At 41.7% G+C, this 21,080-nt stretch overlaps 1 protein-coding gene across 2 annotated transcripts in view; it reads right to left on the bottom strand.

Annotated features, from left to right (window-relative positions):
* Positions 1–21,080, bottom strand: part of LOC113015778 (lysine-specific demethylase 6A-like) — a 34,498-nt gene that overhangs the window by 12,740 nt on the left and 678 nt on the right. For both annotated transcript variants that reach the window (XM_026158040.2, XM_026158041.2), the window contains exons 2-11: positions 20,929–20,992; positions 7,164–7,272; positions 6,894–6,943; positions 6,334–6,392; positions 3,375–3,495; positions 3,061–3,115; positions 2,316–2,350; positions 1,423–1,516; positions 1,215–1,341; positions 13–111 (exon numbers count right to left, since the gene is read on the bottom strand). In XM_026158040.2, coding sequence (XP_026013825.1) covers positions 13–111; positions 1,215–1,341; positions 1,423–1,516; positions 2,316–2,350; positions 3,061–3,115; positions 3,375–3,495; positions 6,334–6,392; positions 6,894–6,943; positions 7,164–7,272; positions 20,929–20,992 — 813 coding nt within the window. The remainder of the gene's footprint in view (positions 1–12; positions 112–1,214; positions 1,342–1,422; positions 1,517–2,315; positions 2,351–3,060; positions 3,116–3,374; positions 3,496–6,333; positions 6,393–6,893; positions 6,944–7,163; positions 7,273–20,928; positions 20,993–21,080) is intronic.

Below are 21,080 nucleotides of genomic sequence, written 5' to 3'. Positions count from 1 at the left end.
TACAAAAGTTACCCTATTGAGCACCAGGTGTCTGCATTGGCCTCTGATTTGTCTATGGATTGCCGATAAGACATGAAGGCATCCTGGACTTTCCCAATACTGGAGTAGCACCTGTGGAAAGACAAAGGCTGTCACGATATGGAAATAATATTCCAAAAATACATTCCTCTTTACAAATTCCACCCTTTGACATGCTTAAAGGGTAACACCAGCTGACACCTGGTGTTACCAGATCCATAACAGAACAAATACTTTCAATCAACTAGACAATGGCAATAGAGAAGGCTCACCCACAGAGTCATTAAGGAAATTAAAACATGAGGAGGATCGGAAAATGAAGCCCTCTGTGTAAAGTGGTGGTGGCAATTTCTGATTCTCCTCACCTCCATTACTAATCTGCTTTCGGCCAAAAAGTGACAACCAATACACAAAATGATGCGCCAAAAGAATGTACCTCCCTGATCAACCACCAAAGAGAACACAGTGCTGATATTGCCAAGCTATGGATTTAAATTTCACCTTCAATAAACCTTTTACAACACAGCCCAAATTCCCATGCTTTTTCTTAAGCCTTGATTTTATTCCACTGAGGACACTGACAGCTGAAAACCCAATTCTTAAGTAGCTACTCCTGTTCTAGTCCTGACGTTCGCTTCAAGTCTGCTGCCCGGGGTGCATGCATAGATGCTGAACTGGAATCTAAATTCTCAGTGGAGTAGTGTGTGGTCACCAACAAACAAACAAAACAAAAAGAGAAAAATAAAAGAAGTGGAAAGAAGGAAGCTCTTCAGTCTGCGAGGGGGGAGCCAATTAGATTAAAAGTAGCTTAAAAGGAGAGTAAAGTGAGCTAGAACTGCTTGTTTCAGACAGAGTATGAACAAGGAGCCCAAAGTTAATGGGGGTTATTTTTAACTGCTAATCATGCAAAGCCACTCTAATGAAGTTGAAAAATAAAAATATGGAGCTGGAAATACATGCCTAGGAGCAGCTAGCCAGCAGCATTAGCCACTAATGCATAGACCTAATAGCTAATCAGAAAGGAATTGGGGCTTGTCCAGCTCAGCTGTCCAGGACACACAAACAGCCCACACACTGCTTTTAGAGCCTCACAATCCATTATTTTATTGCTTTATTTCAGGAAAGCAGAGGTAAGGAGCACACTAGTATCAAACGCTACAATCCTCTGTAGGCTGTTTTTCCAGTGTGCAGCATACCTGCCAAGGAAGTACCAGGACTGTCCAGAGTTAGGGTCGGCCTCCAGAGACTTCTGCAGACACTGGATGGCATAGCTGTCCCTGCTTCCTCTGTCCCCGAGCTGCTCCACCGTGTGATGCATCCAGCCTGGGAATATATCCAATTACCCAACTGTGTGTTTGTTTTTAAGAAATATCAAAACTATGATATATCCTTAGAAAACCTTACCTAACTGCTGCAGGGTAGTGGCCTTCACCTGCGCAGGAAGATCCTCTGTCTGCAGAAGGCTCTCGTAAGCCTCCTTGGAAGCCCGGTATTTCTTCTGGATATGGGAAAAGGATAAGAGGAAATGTAACAAGGATTAAAAAAGTAAAAAAAAAAAACACAAAACAAAAACCAACAATAGTGTAGACCTATAGCTTTTAGTTTATAGTTATAGTTTTTTTTATAGTTGCTATTTTGGCCGTCTTTCCATCTCTGTTAACCTGCAGCAGGAGACAGGAATGTAGTAATCATGCTGACTGCACTTCCCACCCTTCTTAATTTAGCCGGGGGTCTTTCACTGCAGCGGCGTGTTCTGACACAGCACAATTAAAAAAAATAAAATACAATAAAATAAATAATTAAAAAAAAAAAAAAAAAAAGATAAACGCATCCCTGAGCTGCCGAGAGCTACTGTACCTCGCCAATGAAACCCACATAAAGACAGAGAGAGGGAGACCACCAGCATACAAAAGAGGGGGAGACAGACTTTCTTGTTTCCGTGGCAACCCTGTCGATCGGCCGAGAGTAATCTCCTATCCCCTCCCGCACGCCACCCACTCAAGCACCCTGCTCCGTCCTCAATTTGTCAGCACGTAGTTCAAATTTAAAAAAAAAAAAGAAAAGAGAAAATAGGAAACAGGGCAATCCCCGGCATTCAGACGCCCTGCTATTTTTTTACACCGCTAAGTCAAAGCTATTCGCCTCGCTGTTCCACATTCAATCGACATGCAGCACTTACACCCCCCCCTCCTTCTCAATTACTCAGCATAGATGGGGGGGTGGGGGCAAATCTAGTCTTGTACCCTTGAGAGCAAGCAGAGCTCAAGTGCAGGTCGAATCAAGCATCAAACACTTACCTGAATCTCATACAGATGAGCAATGTGGAACTGAACTACAAAAAAAAAAAAAAGAGAGAGAGAGAGACAAGAACACAAGCGTGTTAGAGGTTACTCAACATTTCAAGAAAAACTGAGTCCCTCCTCAGTGTGTTTCCAAAAGTCTTTGGAAAGTAGTGCTGAGCTGTCAATAAAAAAGAGGTGTCAGAAACCCGAGGCTGGCCCAGTCTACATGAACAGAGCAGGTAGGTAAGCTGTGCTCCTGGCAGCACCTTCCTTTGTCTGGAGCGCTGCAGTGTCTGATCTAAGCTGCCTGAGTGACTCTCAGCAGATGGAGAGGGAGAGAGAGAGTGGAGAGGAGGGAGAGAGAGAGCACGAACAAGCGAGAGAAAGAGAGAGGGAGGGGGGTGGGGAGTAAGATGGGGGCTGCCCTTGCTACGTATGTGAGCGAGTTAGAAAAGCAGTGAGGGGGGACACAAAGAAGCAAAGGCAAACAGCGGGAGCCTGGGCAAAAATGGATATTGCTATCACCAAGGTAACAGGTAGCACGGCGGGCGAGATGAGATGGGAGCAGCATATCAAATAATTCCAGTGCTCTAAGTAGACTGAAGCGAAACCACCAGTCTAACGCTGCGTACAGAAGGATGGTGAAAGGAGAAAAGATGGAGGGGAGAGCTGAAAGAATAAAAAGTAATGATGCATATTCACAAAAGCGGTTAGATACAATTAATAACATAACACTCAAATAAATAGAAAAGGTGCTTACTTTCAGCTTTGGACAAAGTGCAGGGGTTGGAGTCAATCAAAGCCAGCTGAAAATGCTGTAAGAGAGAAATGAGTAGACAGAATCAATCACTTATTCACTCTTATATTTGTCACTAGCTGCCAGCTTATTCAGGCACTGAATGGGAGCTCCCATCCTTTTTGTGTCGTGCTCTGCTCGCTTGTTTCACGCTTCAAGGTCAGCTTGAAGTGTGAAACCGCTGCTGTTGACAAAATCCACCTTTGCTTTTGTTCGCTTCATCGCCGGTTCTCGGGATTCGTTCAAGAGTGATGCGCGACTCTTTAAGCTGCACGTACCTTTAGGCTTGACTCGTAGTCTGTGTTGACCTTGAACATGAGACCTAGGCGCAGGTGGATCTCCTTAGCCCGGGAGAACCCCGGGTCAATGTACAGCACCTCCTGGAATGCTTTGATCGCCCTGTGGGAGAATTAAAAGGAAGCGGTGGTGGGCGGGGAGGGGGAGGAAAAAAAGAGAAGGGTGATTAATAGAAACATTTAGATTCAGAGAAAAACTCGAGGTATTAGCAAAAGCTGATCTCCGACAGCAGCTGCTTGTTCCAGTCATGCTGCCGGCGTGCCATCTTCTACTCAACACTAAAGATGCTTCTTCCCTGGAAACTGAGAACGCACCCTGTTTGTTACACACAATAAAAAGTTTAAGCAATCTAAGCTTTTATTTAACGCTTTTTGAGGGTTTCTATCTAGCTCCAAACTGACCGGAAATGTGTTAAATGACATTTCATGATCAACAAATTCATTAGTCATTTCTATGCGAATAGTATGTCAGCTTGCGACCTAAATGACACATTACTTCCTGTGTGGACACCCTTTAAGCCGCCACAATACCCGCCACATTGGTCGTTTCGTGCGCCGCAGGTTACATCATCACACATTCACCACTTCCACAGTGCGTCTTTGTCTCATCTCCTGGTTCTGTCAGAGGTTTCTTCCTGTTTATAGGGAGTTTTTCCTTCCCACTGTCACCAAGTGCTTGCTCATGGGGGTCACCTGAGTGTTCAGATTCTCTCTCTACTATTGTAGGCTCTCTACCTTACAATATAAAGCACCCTGAGTCCTCTTCAATAAGCAGTAAAGACCGTTTCAAATAGAAAACCGACCAAAGACTGAAGATTTCTTACAACAGACCATACTACTCCCTTCACAGAACCGCCCAAAGTGGCTGTAAACAGAGCAGATGCAGATCTGTGCAAGAAGACCATTATCTCTGAGTTAGCTCTCCAGCTCTCAACTGGCCGCTTCATTCAATGGCACCAGTGAGAGTCAGATAATGATGATTTGTGATGGTAAATAAATTCAAATGGTAGATAAACGTGCATTAGATGTACCACTGGAAACAACAAAAGAAGCAAGTGGTAAAAATGTCCTGACATCTGAAAAATGTCTCTGAAAACAATCACGTGTTGAAAACAACGCCTCAGTGGAATTTGCCTGCAGCTGGTAACAGCTGGATTTGCTGATGTCTGCATCTCGAAGAATCTAATTTAGCTGATTCTTATTGGCAACTCAGCCAGAACAGAGTCTCTCTTGCTGGCCGTGGCGTTGCTATGGAAACAAGATAGGACAGCTCACCATCAAAGGCAGATTTTCAGCTGGTAAACATATACAGACTACAACTGAGCTGTGTAATCACAGAGGCACGCTTCTTTGGATAACTCCCTTGAATCGTTGCGCTCACCGTTGTTGCTGTTTGAAAGTGCCATCTTCTGAGGCATGCAACTTCTGTCTTGCATCAGTAGAGCACACCAATATTTTTAATTTTAATATTTGAAATTGCTCAAATACTTGACACTGATCATAGGTGTGCTGCTGCCAAAGACTTCACGGATTTGGTGTGGGTTTAATAAATGAGCAGTCGGTGGATTGGATCACTTTTGAGCAGTATTTGTAGCCTGCTTGTAGACAGAGTATTACTAAGTGACCAATCACATATGGGCATTCTTCGGCTTCATGCAGGTCAACAGTCCATGTGGAGAACAAAGGAGGGATTTATTTCCTGAGATACATCTTAAAAGCAGTGGCTGCTGTCTGGTGATGTTGTTTTATGATGCCGTTATCATGAGGTGGTTATCGGCTTCCTCTGTTAAGCGAGGCTGTCTGCTATAGGCTCTGTGTGTGCTCATGTAAAAAGGCACGTTCCACGCATCACATGACTATTCACTCAGAAAACCCAGACTTTAAGCTCAACCCAGCTTGTCAACCCGTTAACCTGGCTTCGTGGTACACCCCTCAAATGTCCTAAAACACTTACAAATTGTCCACAGAGGCTGAGTTAGCAGAGTAGCTGATAGATTCACAAATTGGTGCAAACCATTCTTTATCTAAATCCAGCTAACAAGCATATCCATAATCTAGGCATGAAAATGGCATTGATTGTCTCATCTAACGGGTCCCTGAACGGCCCACATGCGGGCAATGGGAAATTAGGATTCAAATGTAAATAAGTTTACATCAGGCACCAAACACACTTTGATAAACTCCCCAACAGAGAATGGATTACTGGTTTTTGCGATTTATCCTCAAAATCACAAAAACTTTGTTGCTTTTATTTTGATGGTGACTATTTTGGTTTACATATGTACTTATGTGCAAATGAACGCAGCTTGACCGATATCTACTGCACTCTGAAGCTGCTGCCTGAATCTGGTGTTAACAAGTTCAGCTCACTATAAAACAAAGATGGAAAACACCCCTCTTTTTTTATTTGCACTAATAAAAACTGCTGCCCGCAAGCTACAATCACCTGTGAAACCTCGTTTAGTTCTTCATTTTCTTTTTGCTTTTTTTTAATAAATATGATTATTGCAAATTGCCTTGAAATATTTTGACATAATTTTGAGGTTATATCACCCACAATAGCAAACAACAAAACCTACCATCAAGGTAACTACTGTATCTTATCAGCCTACTAGTCCAATAAGCCACATGAAATCTGTTTTTAAAAAGTGTAAATTTTTTTTTAAAGGCAAACATTAAGAAACAACAGTATTTTTTCTTGTTTAGCTGATATCCATCCACTTATGCTCAGCATAATGTAGTGTGACATTGTAACATTTTCCCCATCTACCACCATTCTGCCACAGCCCGATGTGATTTTCTCTTTAATCCAGAACAGCCCCAGAAGAGATTCACAGTGCATTTATTACATAAATAATAATGATCTCAGCAGACTCTCCCTGTGTCTATCCAAATGAAGAAATAATATTCATAATAATGAAAAAAAGAAGTTGCCACTCACCACTGAAAGGCATTATAGTGGAAGTAGACCATTCCAAGGCCATACAGAAAGGCGGCATTCTGGGAGTAAAGACAGAAAGGTGAGCAATTATTTAGCTACCAAACAATGCAGTGTTTTGGGTTTTTTTTTTTAACTATAGCAAATCAACCTACCAAATTACAGCAACCCAAAAGGTACTAAACTTATGTGAAGATTTGCTAATGTGCTACTAAAATGGACAGAATAAATCAGATGTCAGTGGGGTGAAAAAAGAAACTGGTGGCTAACTGATTATATAACACTGCAGCACCTGATAGAATTTGATAAAAAAGAACAAAAACAAAAAACAAAACTAGAATTTAGGCTCACCGCCAAGTGTCAACTTTGCAGGAAACAGTGAAAATGACTGACATGAAACCTGAAACCGCATCTTACGCCAACATCTAACCCAGCTGAGACCAAACGTGCTTCCGGTATATGTGTGGGAAATGTGTGTGTGTGTGTGTTAGAGTGAGAGTGAAAGAAGGTGAGAATATCACAAACAATAAGGGAAAGTGAACGTGTAGGCCTGCGTGTCTTACCTTCCAGTAGTCTGACTGTAAACTGTAGTACCTCTGGTATGCTGATAATGCTGTAAGGAGATGCAAACAAAGATTTACGAGAGGAAATGACCAAGCAGCAAGCTGTAGAGGTTTGTTCTTAGAGGAATAATAACTACTGTGCTTAAAAATGTGAAACGTACTCAAAAGGCATGACAGCTGAAATAGAAATCATTTATTCGACCAAAACAGTGGCAGGAAAAAAACAAAGAGCGTATAACCCACTTGAGTGCAGGTGAAGAGATGACTCACCTTTCGGATAATCCTCCAAGAGGAGGTTGAAGTGGCCCAGCTGGCAGAATAACTCAGGGTCCACTTTGCCCTCTGCCTTAAGGATGAGTGAATCGTAGCACCGAACAGCCTGGAGGGAACACAAAAATAACACCGGCTCAATTCTGTGTGTCGCATGCAAACATCCACATCCGCAAAGAAAAGAAGCGTGGTGTAAGAACTTTACAAAGTCACAGCATGGCTGACGTCAGCTTCCAAAATCTCTTCTGCAGATAAATATCATGTTAGGATTTCAGCTTGCTGCAGAAGAAAGCTTTTGCAGTATATCTCGTAGAGATCTCTCCGGCCTGTGGGAGTACAGAGGCCGCCGACTCTGAGCTCCGCATCTGCCGGAGGTCTTTAGCCCTTACATTTACTGCATATGTACATTAGGGCTGGAAACCAGATAAAATGATAACAATCAGGCATGGTCAATATAAAGTCAATAGAACTAAGTCCATCCTTGTTTTGGCAGACATCTGGAAAGGCCAATGGCAATAAGAACAGCGCTGAACCGAGCCGAGCCAATCATGCTTTTGGAATAGAATAAAGCCACGTCAGGATAGGCTGGCAGCTAATGTTTGGGTTGCTGATGCCGTACACACCAGAATGTTAGGAGTGTGAGTGAGAAAAAGACCAAATAACAATGGACAATGCTAATGACAACCCGAGCAACAGTATTACTGTACACATCAAACAAGACTTTGCAGTCCTGGACACCAAATACTGATATTTTATTAAATAAATGAAAACACTTTGGGAATGCTATGAACAAGAGAGCTAATCTCATGCACCTAAGTCAGCTGACCAAACTTGCATTAAATCAGTTCAACCCAAAAAACAAACAAATCATCCAACACTGGACACACTTAGCTTGTCAACTGTAGCTCGTAATTTAGAGCAAGCTAACGGCTCGATCACACGAGTAAAAACAGAAGCCTCCTTACATCTACATAAAAAAAAAAAAGAAAAAAAAAACAACCCAAAAACACAACTGCTCCTTTCGATGTGAAGGAGCACCGGCTCTACTCTGAGCCGCTCTCGGATGGCTGAACTCCTCACCCCATCTCTGAGGGTGAGGAGTTCAGACTCAGGTTCAGACCCCTATGAGTGAAAGATCCAGGGAACAGTTCACCCTGCCTGGGACAGGGTTACCAGGGGCCTGCCCTTGAGCCAGGCCTGGGAAGGGTGCCCGAGGGCGGCCGGGCACAGCCTGAAAAAGGGACATGGGCACATCCTCCTGCAGGCCCACTACCCACAGGAGGCGCCGTAGGGGTTGGGTGCAATGTGTTCCGGGCGGTGACCAGGAACAGAAGGCCCTGGCGGACGGATCCCCAGCAACCAAGAGTAGTCATCATATCGCAAAATGTAAAAATGACAACTTCATCATATCGCAGGGTGTCTAGTAATTCTAACTTCTAGTTTTATCTACATTATTTATTTGGAACTGACCAAAGAATTCAGTTTTTCATTTAGTTTGTGTTCTTCTATAACACCTGAAGCTTCTGACTGGTCAGAATTAAAAATTAAATCAAATATTTTAACCAAAAATTAAATTACAACTTTGCATCTCAGGAGAAAACAGGGACCTTAAAAACTGGCATAAATAATGACTCGATTTATATCATCATAGACATCAACTGACATGAAAAGAATTAGATTAGATAAGATTAGAAAGATAAGATGATAACAAACATTCATGTTTTATTTTATGCATCTGTTAAAACACTTGACTCCAGGTACACGACGCCCAGCTTGAAACAATTCACGCAAGTCAAGCTGCCCGAGAGTCACAGAATTTACAGAAAATGTTAAAATTTTGTGATATATATATATACTGTTATCGGGACGATAGATGTCTTATATCGGGATATGAGATTTTGGTCATATCGCACAGCCCTATTATTAATACACTACTGGAAAACTGAAAGCAAATTAGTAAAGCAGCTCCAGCAGCAAATGATTCAACACTGTGTTTGGAGTTGACTGACCGCAAAAGTTTCACAAAATAAAAGATTTATCAGCCACTTCTGTGAAATTAAATAAATAAATTTTAAAAATTCTCCACCTATCTGCCCACGCTGTACCCATGGAGGTAATTATAACAATTTATGCACTGATATTGTGTCAGAAACGGGCTATTCGCTGTTATTGCTCTCCAGTTATCCATCCGTTTAACTGTGACCATGAAGGAAGTCCGAGCCATGAAAAAAAATCAAGCACATGTTGTCCATTTCCCCTGCTGCACCAGGGCAAACAAACACAACCCGTGACCTCGCCTTGCACATCGTTTCTTTGGTGCCACACTGAGATCGCATCAAAGATGGCCCAGCTGGTGCTCGACACCGAGCGTGGCAGCAGTTCTGCCACTCCGAGCTGAGGAGAGCCAGCTGCTCAAGTAAGAGAAACTAAGATTGCACTTCCAAGCACATGCAGAAGGAGGGAATGTTTTATCTCTCGTCTTTGTGGACAGGCCAGTTCAACCACAGCTATTAAATGGAGAAATAACTACCAAACACACTGAAAAAGGACCTCTGTTTGCCTTTGTTGGGTAGCGCTGCCATTTCCAAGAAGCAGTTATGTAATCAAAAGCTTTTATTTTACACGGTTATCATTGTGATGAAAGACCGAAGGAGAAAATGCAGCAGCAAACACCATTAGGGAAAGAAAAACAGAGCAAAATGTGAAGAGTGACAACAGCCGAGGACAGATTTACAGCAATAATACTTGAGCACGTTTGGCTACATCTGAAGACTTCTTATTTTTGTAGTTTAAATGTAAGCATGAGGTTTTCTAAATCTCAGCCTTGCAGATAAATTACTTGCTGTCTTTTCTTCAAAATGAGGAGATGTCATCAGAACTCATATTAGCAATTCCTTTGAAAACCAAAATTCTGAAAATGCATCAGGACTTGTTCTTGTCAGTACTGTAAGCAGTCCGGGGAGTGCACATACTGAAGCTACAAGTCTTCCAGAAGCATACACATACAAGTGCGAGTCTACCCTTATATACTGAAGAAAGATGCCCACAAGCAGAGGAAAAAAATAAAAATGGAAGATGGACACTAGTGCAGCTGTTCCAATTGCATCGCCACAACTTATTGACAAGAAAAACATTAAGAGTCTGGTGGTAAGTGATTCGCAAAAGGCATTATGCGAACAACGCTATCGTGCTTTCCAGACCAGGGAGGAAAAACTTCCAATTAACTAGAAGCACCTATGGGAGAATGATGAGCTGGTCATCAGTCAGGGCCAAGAATGCTGGAAATCTGCCGATTGCAGTTCCTGGCTGGTCAGTTGGCTTGATCTTGCTCAAGAACAAGACCAACTAAGTCTTGGGTTTGGGTAATAATTCTCCAAGCTTTCTGAAGCTCTATCAAAATTTTTCCATTGAGTTTTTCATTCATTTTTCAGATGCCTAACTCAAGAGATTAGCCAGTGTTTTGTCTACACATAACTTTGTAAAGAACCAATATTACATTTCATCTTTATGCACTTTGTTTCTAGCAAATTGTTCCAAAAACATCACTTGTTCAGCTTCCTTTGACTCTAAGAAAAATGCCAAAGATAACAGTTTGACAAACATAAAGCTGAGTTTTTTTGTTTGTTTTGAGCTATAAAACAAATACTTCACATATCTTATCATGATCTTCAGTGTGTCCTTAAAAACGTTGAGAAAACCAGACAAGTGACAGCCAAAAGAAGAAGTGACAGGCCTAAAAATCTATTTACAGCAGATTAACAGTATCTGAAAGTCATGTCCTTAAGAAACAGGAAAAACATCCAGGAAAGACCTGACACAAGACCTGAGAGTTGCATCTAGCCCTTTAGTAGATCATCTACTGTTCACTCAATCCTAATCACAAGTGGTCTCAGTGGAAGGAAGGGAAACAGGGAGAAAAAGAAAGTACGCCAAATTACACAACAACTGGACTGAATATCAGTGGCAACGGGTCTCATGGAGCGATGAACCCAAATTTGACATTTTTCAGCATGACTTGATCCGAAACACGCTGCCAATGCATTAAAAGCATACCAGGACAGAAAAGCACACAGTGAACACTATCAATCATGGACTGGCCTCCCCAGAGTCTGAACCGCAACATCCAAAGACGACCTTTGAATGTCCTTCAAGGAGCTTGGAGAACTGTTCCTAAAGACTGCTTAAAGAACTACAAGAAAAACTGCCTAAGAGAGTTCAGACTGTGTTGAAGAATAAAAGTGGTCACACCAAATATTGACTTTCAAGTTTGTTAGAATTGTACAAACTTATTTACTGTATTTCTATGCATGTTTGCTTAAAGAGGAGTGGCAGAAGTCTCACGGTGTGGTGGTTAGCACTGTTACCTTCCAGCAACCTCAAATCCAACCTGGGATCTTTTTGTAGTCTATGTGTTCTGTCCAGCTACTGTGGCTCACTCCTACAGTCTTAACAACATGCGTGGAGCTAGACAAATTAAGTCATTCTAAAATTGCCTGCAAATGCCAGTGGTTACCATCTCTATGTGTTGGCCTTGCAACAGATTAGCAATCTTGTCTAGGGTGTTTTCTGCCTTTTGCCCTATAACAGCCTCCCCACAACCCTCAATTGGATAAGATGAAGATAATGGACGGAAATACTGAATATCAAATATTTGCACAATAGATTGAAACGTGGATATTCATTTTCTTCCATTTTACAATTGATACCAAACTGCTACAAAAAAACTCAAAAATAAAACGATAGAAGCAAAAAAAAACATTGCTCATCTCAATTGGACTTCTGTACCAGAAATGTACGGTCAACATTTGTGTTGTTGCTGTGGGACAAAATTTAAATGTATAAATGTGTGGGTGAAAAAGTAGAGGAAAATCTCAAGTGAATAAGTAGAGAAACAGAAAATGCAAGTGCTGCGATGCACGTTTATTGCAGGCCAAAGTTAAGGAAGTAAAACCTAATCATACTTTGTAACACGATCATCTGATTTGGGATCACTGAAGGCAAGACTTTCAAAAAAGGCTGACTGTTGGAGCATGAATGGCAGGAGGGTTCAGCTGCCGTCATACATCGGATCGTTTTTCTACACAGCAGCTAGAGTCACATCGGCATTTTGATCATAAATAAGTGAGTAAACATGGTTTAAAATTGTTTTTAACAGTGGACACCCGATGAACTTGATCCTTGAGCTCTAGGGTGATATGTGAGGAAAAACAAAACAACAGAAAAACATGTCAATCTCAGAGAATCTCTGACGACATTTATAACCACTCATCACAGAGATCAATGCACATTTCAGAGTTCAGTTCTTCAGAAATGACTGGCCATGGTTATTTCAACAGAGATGGAGAAAAAAAGTGATATGGTCCTGTGAGCTATGACGGTAATAAGAATATTATGCTGAATTATGGTGGTTTTGAATGTCCTGGATTTTTTTTTTCCTTTCATTCATTTATTTTGAATGAATATTTAGGGTCTACCCTAGGTTTCTGGAGGGCTAAGGCGCTGCAAGGAGGGAATGCATTAGCATCTTCAGACTTTTTGAAGTTATCATCTGTGACAGCCGATTTTCTGCTTTTCATCATGAATTTATCCCCGCCATGGCAGCAGAACATGTTGCAGGAGCCATTGCAGGTTAAACTGGGCTATTTGAGCACTTTTGAAAACAGTCTGAAAACACTCGCTAACTGTTACAACATTAACGCTACAAAAAAAACAAGACCTCTATTTAAAAGCATTACCTGATCAATGGATAGTCTAGTCCCTTCATATTCCACAACCTTACCTTTTTATGGTTACAGTGGTCCCTCGCTATAACATGGTTCACCTTTTGCAGCCTCGCTGTTTTTGCAGATTTTTTGTGCAATTTTGCATGCTGTTTGTTTTGGTTTGGTTGGTTTTTTGTTTTTGTTTTTTTTACAGTGCATTGTGTTCTGCGTCCTGATTGGCTGTAGACCATTGTCAGTCTCCTCCGTGCCGTGTCTCCTGTACAGTACAGAATGGTTTCACCTAGGGCTGGGCCATATCATACCGTTCACAGTAATACCGGTATAATGTTGGGTAACGATAAGAAAATGAAATATCGCGATAGAATATGGGTAAAACGCGCATGCGCAGTGCCTTTGTTTTCATACACACATGGCAGAAAAAGCATGGCGGCGACAGAGAATGAGAAGGGCGAAAGCAGATCGTTGAATGAAGCAGATGAACCAGAATTGGTTTACAAAAATGCTGCAACTTCAGTGGTGTGGAACTGGTTTAGCTTTCGTCTGTCAGATACACAACAAAGCACTATTTCTGGTAGAGCATGCTAGTGGGCCGTCGTTATTATTGTGTTGTTTGGAAAATATGGCACACTTAAAATCAATACTTTGATTTTTCTGAAAATCGACAGTGTCCCTTATAATCCCGTGTGCCTTATGTATGAATTCTGGTTGTTTACTGACCTCGAAACGATTTTATGTACACGGCGCTCGAAAATCTGTCAAATGTTTTAGTACGACTTTGCTAAGCTACCAACTCGCGCCGCTTGATGGATTGTCGGAGCATTACAGCTATATTAGGCAGGCGCCTCGCGGAGTGATAAGTACTGTGCTTCAACATAATATTAACGTATTGTGTGTGCATAACCTCTTTTTAGGTTTTGTGGATATTATACATGGTTATGCTGAGGATATGTCGGCCAATTTCCACTGGAAATGCCTTTTGGTTAAACTGTCAGCAAGGAATTTGCATTTTCACTGTTAATTTTTTATATAACTTTAATGCACATTAAAAAAAAACAGCTGCTTGTTTAACTGAAAACACACTGTTGTGTTTTTTGCACTAATAAAGTTGTGGAGTTGTATTTTGTCTAATGTCAATTATATATTCAGTCATATCGTTATTGCAAATTTTCAAATGTATATCGTGATAAATGTTTTTGGTCATATCTCCCTGCTCTAGTTTCAGCTTGTCAAATTTACACAAATCAAGCATTGTGACTCTGAAGTGCTGTAGTGTATATTTGTACGTTTTCTCCCCAACAAACACAACAATGTCGACGAAACGTCTTGCACCGTAAAAGGCACCTGTGGATGCCTTTGGTTTCATTCTATAATACTGGGCTGATTTTTCGACCAAGGTTTGAACTTTGAGAGTGTTTAAACAAGAGAGAAAAGTGTAAAAATGTTTGTGCCTGTGAGAAAACTGTGTAGTGAGGGGTTTTACAGCCTTAAAACATCTATAATAGCTGTAAATGATAAAGTTGTATACTTTGCGGATTTCACCTATCGTGGGTTATTTTTAGAACGCAACTCCCGCGATAAATGAGGGAACACTACTGCTACAATAATATTAAACAGTAAGAACAATAATATTTGGTGTAATTATTCAATCTACAGAGATTCAAGACTACAGCCGAGGCCCAAGTTGGGAGTTGGGAGTTCGCCTAGTAATCAGAAGGTTGCCGGTTCGAGCCCTGGCTCAGACAGTCTCGGTCGTTGTGTCCTTGGGCAAGACACTTCACCTACCTACCGCCTACTGGTGTTGGCCAGAAAGGCCGATGGCGCGATATGGCAGCCTTGCTTCTGTCAGTCTGCCCCAGGGCAGCTGTGGCTACAACTGTAGCTTGCCTCCACCAGTGTGTGAATGGGTGGATGACTGGGTGTGTAAAGCGCTTTGGGGTCCCTAGGCGGGACTAGTAAAAGCGCTATACAAATACAGGCCATTTACCATTTACACTGCAGACAAATTTAAAAAATTCAGTAGTGGGCACCAGCACCTGTACTATTGTTTGATCATCCCATGTAAATAAACGTCTCTATTAAAAAAGTGGGTATAAGTCACAGACATGATGATAGCCATTTATTTCTAATGTCAACATTATATTTCGTTGACAGAATGTTAGAATGGTTGTGGAGCAGCCTGACCATGAGGAATAATGTTAGGCACAATGTGTTAGCTTTACAGCTAATATAGCGTTTATATATCACATTAACCACTGCAAACATTTTAGCCTGGCTCAATCAAAGCTAAATAAAAACAAATGAGGGGTGGCTCAAGAGTTTAGTACAGTGTATCTATAAGAGCTAGGCAGTTAATTAAAAATGAACAAAAATCACAGTCACAATCTGACATAATTTTGCACTTGCATTTATTTATTTTTTTAAACTTCTGTTAATACTTCCCCACATTGTATTCACATACTGTCCTCTTAAAAAATAAAATAAAATAAAATACCATAACCTGTGATTTCACATGACTCCGTGTGAACGCATTTTGGAAAGCAGACATCAGACATAGTATGGTGGTTTACACATTTGCCCAACAAGCAGAAGATCCTCTTTTCAATCCCAGGAGGAGACACAAATCCTTAAGGATTGTGTCAAAAACAGCATCTGGTGTTTAAAATATTTATTTTATTATTATATTTAATAATACAAATAAACAGATCTGCTAAATCAAACGTGTAGCAACTTGCTGTTTGAACATTTGACCACAATCACCCCCCCCCCCCCCCCTTCAAAAAAAACATGGTCAAAGTCTTTTTCTTCTTTTTTTTTTTTAACTATACTATTTGGGCTTACAGACTTTCTTTAACAGGATAGTAGGAAAGACGCACAGTAAACGGCCTGAGGGCGGATTTGAACTTGGGCCTTATGGCACATGGGTCACCTGCAAAACTCAGTAAGCTAAACCAGCAGCCCAACAAAAAGAACAAAAGCAGCATGCACATAAATAAAAACATTTTCCGATTTAGTTACATTTTAATTTATTATTGGTTTTATATGAGTGGTACAAACATTTGTGCTAGAGCAGCCAGGTTAAAACCACCCATATCTGGAACAACTATGATTGCCTGGTCAAAAACAGCAGCACTGTTGCAAAATTAACAACTTTTCATTCCCCCTTTAGCGCCTAAAACGAAGTAGAGCATACTCAACTGTCTGCAGTAGTACTTGTGAATGAGCCCTGTGCACATGCATAGTGTTACCCATATAGAAGCTGTGTACTACCTGATGGTTAAAAAAAATAAATACATTGATTATTTAACCTACATATGTAGTTGAACTCACAACACAGACATGGTCTTTAACTGAACACCTCCGTCAGCTCAGACTAATGCAGCTTGATTCCATAAAACATGTGCACAGATAAATCTGTTATTTATCTGTTATTAACCTCTGTCTCACTTCCACAGCATGTCTTTTATCCTGTCTTCCTTCTCTCACCCCAACCGGTCGCAGCAGATGGCCGCCCCTCCCTGAGCCTGGTTCTGCCGGAGGTTTCTTCCTGTTAAAAGGGAGTTTTTCCTTCCCACTGTTGCCAAAGTGCTTGCTCATAGGGGGTCATATGATTGTTGGGTTTTTCTCTGTATCTATGAAGCGCCTTGAGGCGACTTATGTTGTGATTTGGCGCTATATAAATAAAAATTGAATTGAATTGAATAAACACAGCTGTATTTTAATCTGCACTAAATGTGCCATCAGCTTGAAATAAGCGCCAAGCCATCACATACAAAAATATCCAAAACAAACTTCTATTTTCAGCTAGTGCACGACTTAATATAATGTGAGAACTTGGTCAAATAGGGCTGTGCGATATGATCAAAATCTCATATCCCGATATAAGAATTCTATCGTCCCAATAATGATATAAATCACAAAAATGTAACATTTTCTGTAAATTCTGTGAATCTCGGGCAGCTCGTCTTGCGGGAAGTGTTTCCAGCTGCGCGTCATGTAGCTGGAGTCGAGTGTTTTAACCGATGCATGAAACTATACATTTTTAGACATAAGTTGTAAAGGCCACCGTTTTCTTTGTGAGTATTTATTACACATGGTGCTGCGGGGAAAAGCCTGTTCTAACGTTTGAGTCTAAGGTTTATTTTTTAGCACCTGGCGGCTCTTTTTTAATTCTCATCCGTAAATAATCTGTTCTTTCATGTGATTCAGTTTATTTTGAAAAGTCTCAACAGGATATTGAGCTTTATTGTGAAAGGTTTATGTGGAACATAAACAAGCGGACACGCGATGCTGTTACCGTCATTGTTGCTAACAACAACGCATAAAAACAGGCGCTTGTCCGTCCGTATTGTTGTTATATAAAATATAAGAGAAAGAGAGAACTTAAAAAATTAATATAGCCACTACAGTGACCATCAAAACGATGAAAAAAATATTGCCGTAAACAGTTTATTTTGCGACACCACGAAACAAACGATAGTGTAAAATGAAATGATAGACGTTTTTATATCGTCAAACAATATATATCGTTATATCGAACAGCCCTATGGTCAAATACCCAGATAACCTACCAAAGCAGTACTATGGAAGAACCTGAACATGTTAAGGACTATGGAGTGTGGCTCCGCCCTGCACAGATAGCCACAAGTTGGCCACTTCTCTATTGTCAAGATATTGGCATACTCTTAATACCATGGTATTTAGAGTACCTCATTCATGCAGGGGCGTATGACATCATTGCACACAACCTTGCCAACAACTGAACTGACCTGCAGTTGCTCAAAACAGTATTAATATGTTAATATTATTAACATTTTTATAGCATTCGGACATTCTTGTGAAGTACCTGTACTTGCAGTACATTTAATTTACTGGAGGGAGGGCGGGAAGAAAAATTCTTGAATGGTTTTTACAATACAGCAATACAATATTTCTGTCATTTATATTCTGTTTTAAATAATATCACCAGCCTTTATGAAAGTGATCCTAGAGCTCAGGCTTCGGACTGTTCTACATGCTCAATTTTAAAGATTTTTGTCACAGTCTTGCTGCTGCCGATGTGTCAGAACGGGGGATATTCCTTAATATGGCTATCATAGCCAAACCTGTTGTTCTAACATTCTGCAAGCCAGTCAGAAGAAAGTTCCCTTAAAGGGAGGGTTAGGTTGGAGGTACTATTACTTGTTTCAGACTAAACAATTCTCAAGATAAGATAAATAAGGACGATCATGACCTGCGATATAGGCAAAGCTACCTCTTACAGCCCAAGAACAAACATATGGAACTGGAATGAGCATAACAGACCCACTTTTGGCATTATTCATCATAAGACCAAGTAGTTTGTGGACACATTTTTACTCATTCAGTGGAAATACAAAAAGCTCTAATAGAGACAATCACTGATTACATGGCTGTGAAAGATGGGACTGGAATTACTGACTGATAACGCATGGTCTTTTTAGTAGCTGTGGGTACTGAGTGATTTGACGCTAGAGCAACCTTAATGCGAGGCAACAATGAGCTTCCATGGCCAATATCTCAGTTCAGGTCTACAGTTATCTAAACAAATGTCCTACAAAGACTTAGTGGCAGAAGTGTGGGATTCAGCTTCCAAGTGTATCATGAATGGTGGCTGCTTTCTATCCTGCGTCCATGCTAATGACTCAACCAGTATGTAACAGTCAAACAGCATGTTAAATGTCTGCAACTAGCATTATTTAAGTTAATCCCTGTGGGAAAGAGCGGTCCTCTGTAAATGACCTTAACCATTTCAGAGCCGCAGCACAGCCAGCGCCTCAGACGCAACAGAAGAAGCGTCCAAATATCTAGCTTTCACGTGAGTGTGTGTGGACTGAGGAGAGCACATGAACTCCACCCAAAAAGCCATCAGCCACACCCCACTCGAAGACCCTCCTTGCTGTAAGCATCTTGCCAACCGTCGCACTTAAGACACAGAAAAAAAAAAGCACACACCAAAGCTGAAAGTTTCTCTTCCACCTAGTTAGTCTAAATTTACGTCATTGCTGTCCGATAACGGGTTGTGATACAATGACCTAGTTCTGTCAAGCAACGTTAAACCCACCCCCATCCACAAGTAGACCTACCAACAGCGCGAGCGACACGACCAGTACAAAGTGCCAGACAGGGCTACTGTTCTGAACTAATAAGCTGCAAGTGGGAATGGAGATGTGAAACCCACCAAATCATTCGCATGTATTCAACGCAGAAAGCAACAAAATGAGTGAACATTGCTAAAGTGAGTGGCTCGTGAGCCCACCACATATGTGTTTGTTTGATGATTATTTTTGAGGGGAGTTGAGAGAACTATAAGGTAACCCCAAAACTTGTACATATTTTCTGCATGGACAACAACGGTATCCCACATGAAACTCTCAATCTGGTAAAAATTTGCTGTGCATTACAGCTATAACCCGGCTTAAATCAAATGCAGTGCTGTCAAACCTTAAATCCACATGGGAAAGGTTAACAGATCCACAAGTACTGGAAACTAACAGTATGCTAGAAAGGACCCTGCATTAAGGGTCCCTTCTAGCTTATATAAAATGTTTCTGAATCATGTCTGTTGGTTGTAGACAGCAACAAAGACACAGCTAACACTTTAAGTTAGCTGGACTGGGAAGCTGCCTATGGATACAGGGCAGTCTGTCAGCACTACAAAGAAAGAGAGTTCAAGCATTGTGCATTAATTGCCTTCAGCTTGGAAGCAGGGCAGACTTCTCTTGCGTTCTGCTGCTAACGCGAAAGGAACACTTCCCAGGCATCCCACACCACCTAGTGAACAAGATTCACGGATCCCCCACCCACCCCTAAAAAAAACAACAAAAAAAACAACAAAAAATATATCACGAGCTGTCAGCAGCACTGTCTTTCTCCCCATCTTCCACAGTTCTGCGATGCATTCAGAAGAGAGGGCTTTGCTCTTTGTTAGCCAAGCGACATGTTAGGCACACAGGTAGACTGTGCCTGTTCAACACGCAGCTTCGAGAGCACATGCAGAGTCCAAGCCAGGGCCAATGGAAACTGTAAACAAAGGACCGTGACACCACCTAGGTCAGCGAGAGGGACACGTTTTTACGGAGGGCCGAGACCCGTGAGAAAACCCGAGCCACGCTTTAGCGAGCACACGAACGGGTCCGAAAAATATTCACGGCAAATAGGTTATATAGCTACCAGTGTCACTCCGCCATGTCCCGCCATCTTGGACAGGCAAGCCAGCCATTAACGTTACTTGTAACGTTTGTCAACTCGTTCACGCGGACACCAAACACACACACACACACAAATGAGCGCAGCAGGCCCCCCGAAAGTGTTTTAAATGGGCCAACGTAATGCCATAAAACACTCCAGACTGTGCCAAAGACGAGACGAAATGCAATTGCTACGGGCACCAGCTAACCTTACCAAATAACGTCAGTGGTGCACCCCGAAGAAAGCTACAGCCTTTCCGTTACTCCCACCGATGTTTTCGCGACATACGAGTACCAATGTGTTTGAGGTTGGGTGGGAGGGATATCTTAGCAGCTACAATTACACAATTTCAATGTGACAAAACTTTACTCATTATAGTGCAGCACCGTTTCCAGTATGTGTTACACAAATCCGTGACGACGTTGTCTTGGTAGTGGTACAAGTACACGGGGCTGTATGGGATAGCTATTCAGCTAAAGGGGAAGGGCGGTTTCCGAAAAAAAAAAAGAAAAAGGAAAACATTAACATATGCTAACTTTACGGGCAAATGAAGGGAGCAGTAGCTAGCCGGATACACGGGCGGGCCAGCGAGACGGCGTTAGCCGCAGGTGCAGGGTCGCTGTTCATCGGAAGAGGGTAGCTAACTAGCGAGCTAGCTGCCTGGCTAAGAGGGGCTGCGGCTAGCTGGCCTTGGTCTCCGTAGCGAGAGGGCCACTCAGACTGGCTTGCCACTTGAAAGCAAATTCACCGCCATGCACGACTAATGACAGATTCAAGAGAGTCCCGTAAACCCGGGTGCTGCTCGGTTGCAAAATACATCCAGTTAGATTCACTACCTTCATCAACAGGGCCTTCGTTCTGGCGCCATCTTCATGAAGCTTCTGAAATCCAAACAGTGAGCTGCAAGCAGAAGACAACACAGGCAGCTCAGTATCACTTGCAGAGCGGCTCGAGGACAATATCGACATGCAAGGCAAAATAAAACAAT

Source organism: Astatotilapia calliptera, chromosome 23 (genome assembly GCF_964374335.1).
Source record: "Astatotilapia calliptera chromosome 23, fAstCal68.1, whole genome shotgun sequence".
In the NCBI taxonomy this organism is placed as follows: domain Eukaryota; kingdom Metazoa; phylum Chordata; class Actinopteri; order Cichliformes; family Cichlidae; genus Astatotilapia; species Astatotilapia calliptera.
This window is presented reverse-complemented; position numbering and strand designations above follow the sequence as displayed.